The sequence below is a fragment of the Capra hircus genome, chromosome 18 (assembly GCF_001704415.2).
Source record: "Capra hircus breed San Clemente chromosome 18, ASM170441v1, whole genome shotgun sequence".
Taxonomy (NCBI): Eukaryota; Metazoa; Chordata; class Mammalia; order Artiodactyla; family Bovidae; genus Capra; species Capra hircus.
The window spans coordinates 36,915,605-36,928,529 of record NC_030825.1 but is presented as its reverse complement, the minus strand read 5'-3'; the positions used below and the strand labels follow the sequence as shown (position 1 = coordinate 36,928,529).

General features: G+C 45.5%; 1 protein-coding gene across 3 annotated transcripts in view; it reads right to left on the bottom strand.

Annotated features, from left to right (window-relative positions):
- SLC7A6 (solute carrier family 7 member 6) overlaps window positions 1–12,925 on the bottom strand; it is a 30,951-nt gene that overhangs the window by 7,567 nt on the left and 10,459 nt on the right. For all 3 annotated transcript variants that reach the window (XM_018062188.1, XM_018062189.1, XM_005692175.3), the window contains 2 exons: window positions 2,693–2,818; window positions 547–691 (listed from right to left, as the gene is read on the bottom strand). In XM_018062188.1, the coding sequence (XP_017917677.1) occupies window positions 547–691; window positions 2,693–2,818 (271 nt within the window). The remainder of the gene's footprint in view (window positions 1–546; window positions 692–2,692; window positions 2,819–12,925) is intronic.

Genomic DNA, 12,925 nt, shown 5'->3' with positions numbered 1-12,925 from the left:
CTGGATCTTTGAGACTGACTCCTCCTTCCCACATGGCTTAAGGGCAGGATGTGTCCCATGCCCCGCGCTCTTTCTACTGAGAGAGAGAGGAAGAAAGCCCCTTCTCTGTGAAGATGACTCAGGATGAACATTTGATCCTTGTCCCAGTGGGACCACTGGGTCCCTCTGAAGGAATAGCAGTGTCCTTTAAGGACTGGAGGACAGGCTGGGGACCTGGCTGCTTAGAGTAAGCTTCTGGTTCCCCAGGCTTCAGTGTCGGCACCAGTGCAAGGTCTTAACATCTCAGCCCCAGCTGGGTTGGCTGTGGCCCACCGAAGGACTTCTCCTCCAGGAAGGACCTTGGGGATCCTCCAACATTAACGTGAGGCTGAGGAGCCAGGGGTTTCCCTCCTTACTCTCATCCTAGCCCCTCATTCCTCCGAGCTGGAAAAGGGGGGAGTAGGGAGCAGTGATGAGAGATGAAGGAGGAAGGGTGGGAGGGGGCAAGTGTACCCACTATCAGCAGGAGTTTCAGCCAAGTTGAGGAGAATGGGATCTCGCCTTTACCTTTCTGGGTTTTTGATTTCTTCTGTTACAAAATTAAGGGTGTCCCAACCTGAGTAAGAGAAGAGGGCAGAGTAGAGGGCAAGAGAGAGGTTTCCCACATCCCAGGAGGAACCCTTAAAGGCATCCTGAAAGTGCTCAGAGTGACCTGTGGGGGCAAAGGCAGGCGGGGGTGCAGAGAGGAGAAAGAGGAAGGAGGAGGAGGCCAGGAGAGATGGAAGGTGTCAAGAAAAAAAGGAGGGGGCACAAGGCAGTGAGAAAGAGGAAGGGTAGATGGGGGAAAAAGGAGAAAGGAGGAGCATCAAGAAAAGAAGGAAAAGCAAGCAGGCAGGGAAAAGAAAAAAAAAAAGAAAAACAATTTAGTACCAAAAGAACCACCACCTCCAGCTCCCTGTACTTCACCATCCCACCCACTCCTTGTGAATCTTTCATTTTCCTTCAGTAGAACCTGACAATCTCAGAAAAAAAAAAAAAAAGGCATTCCTGGCTACCTTCTGAAGTGATAACCCCTCTTTGAAAGCCCTAAGGAATTTCCATTTCCTGCAAGAGACCATGCGGTCAGTCACAGCTCTTCCTCCTATTTTTAGAAAGAACCCTCTTTCACGTAAAGGAGTCATTTTTTCATTAACAATTAGATCTTCCTGTGGAACTACTTCTCTTGGCCCAGACCACTGCCTATTTTGGTTCAATGGGTTTCTCAGTCTCACGGAAAGAACTCTGTTGCTCTATTCGCAGTGGTTATTTTACAGGAAATGGTAGGCTTTGTAGGAACTGAGATCTTATTTTTCATGGGGTCTGGGGTTAGGTTTGGGCCACCTCCACCTTTGGAGAGCCTCCTTGAGGCCTTCAGAGACTGCACACTTGCAAGCCAAGGGAACAGCACCCCACTGTCCAAGAGACAGATCTTCTAGACACTCTAGTCTTATCTTTCAACAAGACCCAGACTTCTAAGGAAGCCCGCTGTGACCTCCTCAGAAGGCCTAGACCCATCCCTCAATGTGGCCAAAAGGGTTGGGTGTGCAACAAAGAGGAAGGAAAACAGAGACCCGTGAGCCCCTGGCATGCCAGTCATCATGCATGGCAGTTATTCCCTAGGGCACAGATCTTAGGGGCAGAATTACTCAACTACCCAATTTGGCCCCAAGATGTTTCAGAGACTCTAGAACATCCAGATGGCTGGCTATACTAACTTGCACACAGGCACAAAGGTTCTAGGTCAGCTGCCTAAGATTCACCCAGGGCACTTCTTAAAAACGTACCTTTTTCTCTGTTTGATCTTTTTAGCTGAACCACGCAGGGTCTTAGTTCTCTGACCAGGGATTGAACTTGGGCCCTCAGCTGTGAAAGCACGAAGTCCTAACCACTGGACCACCAGAGAATTCCCCAAAACACACTTTTTTCAACTCCAAACCAACCAGAGTTGGATGGGTTGAGATGGGAGCCTCAGCTCTTCAGGTGACTGTAAACACAGCCAAGTTTAGAGAAAGAGGCCCTAGAGAACTGGACTGTCTAATGATCAAGACATCCTTGGCCAAAGACACCTCAAGGCTTCTCTAAGGGGTCAGGGAATCTTAGGAGGCCTGTAACCCTCATTACCAACCTGCTGTGGTCTAGGAATGAAAAGCTCTCTAAAGTCAACATGCACAAAAGTCAGTGCCATCTCTGCAATGTTTTAATTTTTGCTGAGAGCTGACTCTGGGAGGGAATGCTAAATAAGAGCAAGTCAGGATGAAAAGTAAAGGCTGTAAAATAACCACTCATTTCCAGACCCCATCTCCCCACCACATACACCTCTCACCCCTCTCAAGAAGGGCTGAGCCCTCCTCCCCACTGCCTGCGGTCACACCACCAAAAACAGGAACCAGGACTCACTTTATCTTGATCACTTTTATGACCCAATTACAACCCAAGTTTCAAAAGCTCCTAGGCCCTTGGCTCACATCTTGCAATACTCCCCACCTCCACAAAGGGGTGGAGGCCCAAGAAACCAGAGAACAGATTTCTCGTTCTCACTGACACAGTCTAGCAGGTACACAGAAAGAGGTGAGCAGTAAAGTTAATGGAGTCCCCATATTCCATGTTTTTCTCAAGGAACCCAGGGGAACTCCCAGAGTCACCCACCCTCCTTCCCACCTGAGAGTCTCCTTACCCTGGCACAGTTTAACAAGGCCCATGACAATGATGGCAATGAGTGCCAGGACCTTGGCGTAAGTGAACATGTCCTGCACACGTGTGCCCCACTTGACATAGGCACAGTTCACAAATGTCAGCAGACCTAGGAAGAAAACCACAAAGTCAGTGGCAGGTGTGAGATGAGGGCACCGAAGCCCAATCTCTCTTTACAAAGCACATCATTTGTATCCTGTCTGCCTAAGGCAAAGAGGCCAAAGGACTGGTCAGAACGAGGAGAATAGGCAAACGAGGTACATCTTCTATCTGCCCCAGCTGAGAGGAGAACATCCCACCACTGTGGACAAGATACAAAGGCATGTACTACCGAATATTCATACATTCTGACAGCCAGCACCATTTTTGGAAATTACCCCAGGCCCAGGAATGGTGAACTTTACCCACTCTTTCCCACTGAGACTCCCAAAGTTTCAAACCCCCTGGGACATTAGAGAAGGGGGACAAGAGAGGTTCAACAACAACAAATGAGGTCAATTTAAATGCAGGTGGCAGGTCACCGAGGAATTAGGCAATGTTTTCATTTTTAAAAAGTTCGTCATGTGCCTGACAATTTCATATACATCCTCTCAATTAATTCTCACAACCACAACAGACATTCCTATTCCCATTTTCTGGATGAGGAAACTGAGATTGAGAGAGGCCAGCTACCATTTCCAAGCTTACATGGCGCCCCCACTGATCTCCCCCACCACCATTCCTATCCAAACATCCTAATTCTCAGATAAGCCTGTGGAGACATGGACTCACATCGGCACTGCTGGCTTTATGTTCCAGCTCCTCACGTACCTCAGTGATACCTGGTCCTGTTAGGGCTCCTACCCCCTCACCCCGGCTATACAGGGACTGCTCTAATTCATGGAGAGAATATGAGAACAATATCCAAGGGGCTCCACAGTGACACCTCTAAGTAATGCCCCTAGCCTCCAAAAGTGACTTTCATGAGAACCTCAAATGTTATTACAAAATTTGGGGGCCCATCCTCCTGGCCGTATCTGCCTACTTCTACCCTCGCTGTGCACTCTCCTTCAGCAGACCCTCTCTGTACTGATGCTGTATATACACATAAGAGAAATGTCTTCCCCTCCTCCTCTTGCCTTAACCAACAGCAAGCCCCACTTTCAAGGTCTAACTCAGTCCCCACTCCCTCTGCAAAACCTTGCTGAAACACATCAGCCCGCTCCTGCCTGAGCTCTCTCCCTGAACCTACCACGTCCTCACTTCACAGCATAGCTTAGAACTGCGTGCTATGGCCATAGGGCCACCTGTCACAGCAAGGTTTTTCTCTCTTCCTCAGGCATTTGGGTGGCACTTCCAAGGATATCACAAATTCTTAGTGGGAAACAAAAGCATATGGTTTTCTTAAGCTTATTGCCAAGCAAATATAGGAACTGATGAACCATGGTTGGAATCAAGATGGTGACGACTTTCATTTAACTGCCAATCCCCTGGAGCAAGGCAACTTTCAGAAAGTTGGACATTCCTCCACGCAAATGGAGAGGAGAGCCATCAGCCAATGTGTGGTTATAAACATGAGTGGCTGAACAGCCTTCACAGGGCACTTCAAGAGCTTTCACGCAGTACTCTGGCAAATGACACAGGTGCTTACTAGTCAGTCATAAAGATGTGTGGCAGCAGGGGGTCAAATAATGGCCAAAAGGGAGGGGAGAAGACCAAAAGAATGCACACTGCCAGGCAGGTCTTTCCAAGGACCTGCCCTGCTAATCCAAGTTCATTGTGGGTAGCTAAGCCTGGATCAACTAGTGAGGATTAAACTAGTTCACAGCCACCAGTAATCCAGACTCCTGTGCAATAGAGTCAGCATATTTTGAAGTACCTGCCAGGCCCCTTCTTGGGAACTTCTCCCCCTACCCTATTCATGGCTGGTAGAGCCCAACTGCGGACCCAAGCTGAGCCTATTTGATCATCTCTGCCAAAAATATGAGTTCAGATGCCAAGGGACTGAACCTAGCGAACAGCAGCTGAGTCAGGAGCAAGTAAAAATCACATACAAGCCCTTGTAATAGATGAAGAAAAGCCACAAAAAGCAGAGGAAGGAAGTGGGACTACAAAAAGAAGCAGAAGTGACAGCAGTCTGTGAGGAGCTGTGCAGCTTGTGAGAAAAAAAAGACTGATGAAAAGACGCAGAAATATACACAAAACAGAGGTGGAGAAGAGACAATGAGGAGGAGGTAGAGATGAAGAGAAAGAGACAAAAAGAGAGACAGAGACAGAAAGATGGCCACACACATGGAGAACAAGGCTGTCTTACAACGTCCTGGCTGCGCCTACTGTGCTCTGGTTTCCACCACCAAGATGCGACTGCAGGATGGGGAGAGAAGCTCACACATTCCTTGGCCAGCTGACAGGCACTCTCTCCTCTGGCTTCTGCTCCTTCTCCTTCCCTCCATCCTGCTACAAACTGCCCCCATGGCTTGGGCCTCTGTGCACACAGTGGGAATTCAACAAGTAAAAGCATCGCCTCATGGCAGCACCTGCAGAGCCCCTACTCAAAGGCCAGCTGGAAGGACACAGAAGAGCCTGGTCACAGCAGTTGCCTCAGGGAGGAAGACTAAAGTTCAGAGGCAGATTTTTTCACCGAACACCCTTTTATACTTTGACCTATTTACCATGCACAGACACTTCTTTCTCAATAAAAGTACTTCATTTAAAACAATGTGTAGCCAGGGAGCAGGGCCAAGAGTAGAGTAAGGTGAGTAAGGAGCCTATGACATAAAAGTGAAGGAGGCACTCACTGTCACGGGATGGCTTGGCAAACCTGTGAGTACTGGCCCCAGGAGCCTCGCTTGCTTCACCGGACCCTCAGCCCTGCCAGAGAACACAGAGCTCCAAGAATAGCATACCAAGCAAAAGCCAACTACCTCAAATGCTTTCCTGATTCTAAATGAGAAACAAAATTTCACCATCTGACCCCCACCCCTCCTGCCTCCCAGAACTCCCATTCCCATCCAACACCAAGGACCCTATCAGAGCTCAAGCACCAGACAACCAGGCTGAGCCTGGAGGCCACAATTCAACTACCACAATAAAAGCACCCAAGTCCTCGCTCTTCCCTGATCTCATTTCTTTGCTGAAAACCTGCACCAATGGCTGTGGGACCCATGTGAGGGTCTTTTCAGGCTCTCTAGGGGCTTGTTGCTGGGAAATACTCAAATAGCAGATACAGACCCAACCCCTGTGTGTGTGTGTTGGTCATTCAGTCATGTTAGACTTTTTGTGATCCCATGGACTATAGCTCACCAGGCTTCTCTGTCTATAGAATCCTCCAGGCAAAAATGTTGGAGTGGGTTGCTATTCCCTTCTGCAGGGGATCTTCCCAACCAAGGGATCAAACCCAGGTCTCCCACATTGCAGGCGGATTCTTTACCACCTGAGCCACCAGGGAAGCCCCAGACCCAATCCCTAAGCAGAAACAATCCCCAAAAGCTTTGTGGCAAAGATGGCTATGTATCTTCTAATATCTGTTCTTCCATCTTCTCTTAGTAATAGAAATTTTAACTGGAGTCCGGTTGCCCAAAATATAGATGACATTTCCCAGCCCCTTTTGCAGGCAGGTATGATGGGGAAACAGTGGAAACAGTGTCAGACTTTATTTGGGGGGGCTCCAAAATCACTGCAGGTGGTGATTGCAGCCATGAAATTAAAAGACGTTTATTCCTTGGAAGAAAAGTTATGACCAACCTAGATAGCATATTCAAAAGCAGAGATATTACTTTGCCAACAAAGGTCCGTCTAGTCAAGGCTATGGTTTTTCCTGTGGTCATGTATGGATGTGAGAGTTGGACTGTGAAGAAGGCTGAGCGCCGAAGAATTGATGCTTTTGAACTGTGGTGTTGGAGAAGACTCTTGAGAGTCCCTTGGACTGCAAGGAGATCCAACCAGTCCATTCTGAAGGAGATCAACCCTGGGATTTCTTTGGAAGGAATGATGCTAAACCTGAAGCTCCAGTACTTTGGCCACCTCATGCGAAGAGCTGACTCATTGGAAAAGACTCTGATGCTGGGAGGGATTGGGGGCAGGAAGAGAAGGGGACGACAGAGGATGAGATGGCTGGATGGCATCACGGACTCGATGGACGTGAGTCTGAGTGAACTCTGGGAGTTGGTGATAGACAGGCAGGCCTGGCGTGCTGCAATTCATGGGGTCGCAAAGAGTCGGACACGACTGAGAGACTGAACTGAACTGAACTGATGGCCAAGTAACTAAGTGGTTTACCCAGGGATATATGCAAAGTTTCACATAAATAAGACCTTAGAGGAGTATCTTTGATGGGTGAGAGGTTCCTTTTCTTGTGCTTCCCGTTGGCCACAAGCAGACATGATTCGAGCTTGAGCATCCATCCTTGACTACCAGCCAAAAGTCACATGTTGAGAATGGCAGAGCCATAAAATAGAAAGAAGGAACCTGACTCCCTGAAAAATTAAGAAGTCATTCTACCAGCCTCTCACTGCCTACTTTTAACATGTGAGAGAAATAAATTTCAATATGCCCTGAGCCATGTTCCTTTTGGCTTTCAGTTGTTTGAAACCCAAACTAATCCTGATTAATCCATGTGCCCTCAGACAAAACTGCACCTCTTGCTGATAAGGAGATGGCCTAGCATCTGAAGCTGTAGTTCTAGTTATGCTGATTATCACAGCTTCTTTCTCCTATAAGCACTGGAAGGAGAGGGAACCTCCCAATTCCTCCCACAAACAAGCTGGGTATGACAAAGGGGCGTTCAAGGATAGAGGAGTACAGTCCTGAACAACAATGACAAAGTGGGAAAAGAAAAAGCAGCAGAAACAAACATCTTAGGAGAGAAATGTTCTACAAGAGTCCAGGAGAAGTAAACCCTTCCAAATGGAGCTCCCATAATCAGAAGCTGCCTCTGGGCATGTGTATGGATATGTACCTACCTGCCTTCCAAAAAAAAAAAAAAAAAAAAGCCTCCTTTTTTTTTAATTACACAAGAATACACATTGAGTCTTATTATCAAAACGTTCAAACTGTATATAGAGTTAGAGTCCAGGACCTTTGAGCAACTGTTGTCAAGACCAGTCCTCCTCAGGCCTCTAACTGTGAGAATATGAAAGCTGTCTATGTATAACAACAGCTGACCAAAATAGGAGAGAGCAGCCTTCCCGCTCAGAGTAGAACCTTGCCCAGAAGAAAAAAAAAAAAAAAAAAAAAAGAACCCTGCCCAGGCATGAGTCCAAGGCAGCAAAAGGCAATAGGAAGCCATTCAGACATCACACAGTGCTTCCTCACTGCAGTCTCACCCTTGACTATCTCTCTTTCCTTCTTCTGTCCCCTCCTCCTCCTCCTTCCTTGTCAGCCTTACCAAATAAACCCTTGGGGACAATGGAGTCTCAGCTGTGAGCAGACCTCTGCTGATGCCATGGTGTCAGTACTGAACTGACTTCCATGTCAGTTCATGGCAAATACTCTTCAATGATGTATTTGAGTTTACATAACAGGATCCCACAAAGATAAATGCACCAAGACCTAAGCCAGAAACACACACTTCCGTAGGCAAATCAAGTACTCCTACAAAGCTGAGCAGCTGGGTTACTAAGGATACTGCTGGTCACCTGGCCAGAAAAAGGAACTATGAAACCTCAAGAAGTGCCATTTGCCCCCGCAGTCCCATAAGTGAATTAGAGCCCCAAGCATACTGAGTTCAGTGGGCAGCCTGAGGTCCCACTAACCACAGAAGAGCCCAAGATCCCAGAATATATATGATGAGAATGACAGTTTCTAAATTTCAGCACAATTGACATTTTGGGCCAGAGAAGTCTGTTGTGCGGGGCTGTCCTGTGCGTTATAGGATGTTTAGCAGCAGCATCCTTGGCCTCTACCCATTAGATGCCAGCAGCATCCCTTCCCAGAAGTTGTGACAATGAAAACTGTCTCCAGACCAAATGGCTCCTGGGGAGCAAACTCACCTCCAATTGAGAACCACTGTTCTGATATAATGAGTAGCTAAGACAATCTGAAATTTAAAAAAAAAAGCTGCTTGGATCTATCTCCCTGCCAGTGTAACCTGGGACTGGGGTCGGGGGTTGTTGGAAGACACGATCTAAAATAGCAGTGCCTTCAGGACCCAAGAAGGTAATATAAATGAGCAAAGACAAGTATGTCTGGATATAAAATAAGAGGGAGTGGAGGACTGGGGTGAACGAGAGACTATATGCTTCATTTAGAGGAGTAACCACTATTCAAATGCAACTGATGGTGTCAGGATATAGGTCCAAGTTTGCCAAAACTCTAGATTTTTCAAGAGAAAGGGCAAGTCCTGATGTTTAAATGTTGGCAAGTAATTCAAAATTATTTAGAACACTGTATAGGCCCAATACATGTGTGGACCAAGTCTGGTCTGTGAGCCATAGGCTTGCAGCTTCAACCTAGAGTTAGCTACATGGAGACTGCCTGGACCCCTTCTTCTAGGATGGAACCTTTATTGTCTACCCTGGCATGGATATAACTTCTTTAGGCAATCTTCCAATAAACAACCTGGATCCCTGTCATGTCTGTTTCAAGACTGACTTAATTCTCCTACCCAAGCCTCACAGTGGATTCAGTGCAGATCTTTGTTTTTTGCCCTAATTATGACATAATCGGTTTCTTGCCATGTATGTCTCTTGAGACCAGGCTGCTTTCAGTGCCACCCCTGCCCAAGGAGGCTCCTTCCAGCACACCCCAGCTTAGCTGGATGATACCTCAACCTGATTCTATACCCTAATTTCCAAAGAGAAAAGTAAACTGAGCCCTAAAATCTAGTCTGTTAGGATGGGTCAAGGTTTTAACAACTTGGCTGCAGCTTTGACAGGTTCCTGCCCTCTGGCCTGCTTTATGGAAAAGCCTTAGTTTCTAGAAAGCACGTTTTCAGGAATTCAAATACTGAGTAATTTGAGTAAAGGTACATTTGAATGGAAGAAGTTATATAACCACATTTTCTAACAGGTAAAGACTCTTCTCCAATCAAAAAATCAGCTCCTACTGTGGAGACAGACTTCCTAAGCACAAAAAACAATGGGAAAAATGATAAAGGAAAACAATATTTAACAAATAAAAATCTTCTTTATATGAAAAATGATGTACAGAAGTGCCCTTTGACTTAGGGCTTCCCAGGTGGCACTATGTAAAGAATCCTCTTGCCAATGCAGGAGATGTGGGTTTGACTCCTGGGTTGGAAAGATCCCCTGGAGAAGGAAATGGCAACCCACTCCAGTATTCTTGCCTGAAGAATCCCATGGACAGAGGAGCCTGGCAGTCTACAGTCCATGGGGCTGCAAAGAGTCAGACACGACTGACCTCTCTGATTTAGTTATTCTTGGAATTCATCCTAAGGCCATTACCAAACCAATGCACAGACACTTACAGGTGCTCAGAAAGAGTACGGATTCATAAAACCTTCTAAAAACCAACATAAAGAAACTTAAAACAGTTTAATTCTTTAGACACAGGGTTTTCTCTTATATAATTCTACCCCATTAGAATATGAAAAAACTCTGAAAATGATTTCTACACAAAGATTTCCCATAGTAGGATTATTTTTAATAATAATATTATAAGGCACTCATTACATGCCAGGCAGAGAGAAGTATTATATGTGTACTGATTCATTTATTCCTCACAACAATCTTTTCAGATAGATACTATCAATAAACTGAAAAAAAAAAATTGCCTGCCCTATCAGCCAAACAACGGATGCTGCGGCCATCAAGCCATTACAGCTGCCCCTCCGAGAGCCCCAAGGGAACTCAGGATGAAACAGGATGCCCACCAACTAGCAGGCAGCCACTCCCTGACAGAGTACCCTGAGTAGACTCAGGATGAGAAAGCAGAGGTATATATCAAAGGAAGGATGTCAATGACCCCTGACTTTTCTCATAAATAGAAAAGCACTGAATTCTTTAACCTGGGATATCTGGTTTTCTTTAATTAACAGTAATCTTTCGGGACTTCTCTGGTGATCGAGTAGATAAGACTCTGAGCTTCCACTGCAGTGAGCATGGGTTCAATCCCTGGTCAGAGAACTAAGATCCCACATGCCTCAGAGCAAAAAAACAAACAGTAATCTTTTGATGTTCCAACTACTGGTCTTTGCTGCAAAAATTCCTATATATCCTGGCTCCTCCCTTACCTCTTCAGAAGCTATCTTGAGATGCTGTGCCCCAGGCTCAAGTCCTCAGTTTTGTCTGCCAAATAAAACCTAACTCTCAACATTTAGGTTGTGTGTTTTCTTCCAGTCAACAGTGCAATCAATATTCCCATTTCACAAACAAGAAAATTAAGGCAATAGTTATATCTCCTCCAAGGTCAATAGCTACTCAATGGTAAAGCTGGAATCAAACCCAGTCTAGCATGGGAGCCTATGATTCCCCAGCCCCCAACCCATAATTCCCCCAACCCACTCCCCTCCCCATGGCATGCAGGATCTTAGATCCTAGTTTCCTGATCAAGGAGCAAACCATGCTCCCTGCAGTGGAAGTGAGGCACCTCACTGGACCACCGGGGAAGCACTCCCTCCACCACCACCAGTGCCGCCTTTTCTCGGCCAGGCAGAGCAGCTTGCAGGATCTCAGCTCCCCAACCAGGGACTGAACCCAGGCCAGGGCAGCAAAAGCCTAGAATCCTAACCACTAGGCCACCACCAGGGAATTCCTAGGGAGTCTATTATTTTAACCATTACACTACCTGGAAACTACTTCTGTGTCCCAAATCACGTTTTCTAGCAATATTTGATGAAAGGAATTTAATATTAAAAATTTTTTAATACAGTATACAAATCACAAAGAGTATGATCATAAGGGTCGCTGTGTCCAACTCTTTGCCACCCCATGGGCCATAGCCTGCCAGGTTCCTCTGTCCATGGGATTCTCCAGGCAAGAATACTGGAGTAGGTTGTCATTTCCTTTCTGACCCAGGGACTGAATCTATGTCTGCGGCATTGCAAGCTGCATTGCAGCCACCAGGGAAGCTCTGATCTCAAGGGTACTTTTTTAAAATGATGAATAAACAGAAAAAGAAAAAATACTGGGAGGTATTTCACACAATATTTATAGTTCTCTCAGAGGTAAAATCATGGGTGATTTTAATTTTCTTTTTTCTTTTTGCATTTTTCTAATTGTCTGTAGGGCCTATGCATTATCTTTTAATAAAAATAATATATATATAACAGAAGATATATATATACTACTTAAAAAATGTTTCTTTTGAACATTTCACAAAAGGGAGGGAAATTCATGATATACTAAGTTTAAAAAGTAGAATATAAAGTTATATACAAAATATGGTTCCAATTCTGTAACAGAAAGAAATGTGACTGAACTATTAAAAGTTCTCCTGTCTTGGGGTAGATTACAGGTGATTTGAGGCTAATTTAACTTTCTCCTTAACAAACATGTTTTATAATCAGAAAATTACTGCCTTTTTTAGAGATCTCAGTCAGGCTAGAGACCCCTGGTGAAACCCTATCAGATACATAGCTGAGTAACCACCTTCTCTCCTCCCCCAGGTATCTGTAGAAAAGTTTCCTTTAATATCTGCCTTTAATAAATTCCTTAAAGTCAGTAAACACAGCATACTGTACAATCCTTTACTGCTAACTCCAAGGTACTGTCAGTCTATTTTTAACACTGGATAAACCGCATATACTGCCAAAGTTTTGCAAACAAAGATATGGAAAAAAACAGTATAATTAAGTGCCTCTGGCAGCACCATGCTAAGAGACACAGGGATTTCTGGGTCACTTCTCAGCTAAAACACTAGCTTTCCTGGACTAAGTTCACAATAATCTTCTCTCCCGTCCAGTGATTTCACACAAAATTCCTCCTTACTACCTCATAAGAAAAAGGAAGATAGAGATCCACTGGGATCTCTCAGGTTCTGTCCTCAGAAATCCAAATACAGGGAAGAAGCCACCTTCCTTACTGGCTGCAGAAGGAGCTTGTTTACACAGTCTGCATAAAAGAAATCTGAAACACCAACAGGAAAAAGCCATTTTGGTGTGATGCCTGCTGCTTAGATCAGCCTGCAGAGAGTAGAAGTTGCAAGAAGGAGTGGTTTCACCATGAGCCTACAGGATAGAAAGTCTTGGGACCCCCATAGTCTAAAGAAGACCATTTCCTCACTGATGGCTTTAAACTGGTTTAAGATTGAAAGAGGGGAAGCAAAATTACTTTTTTTT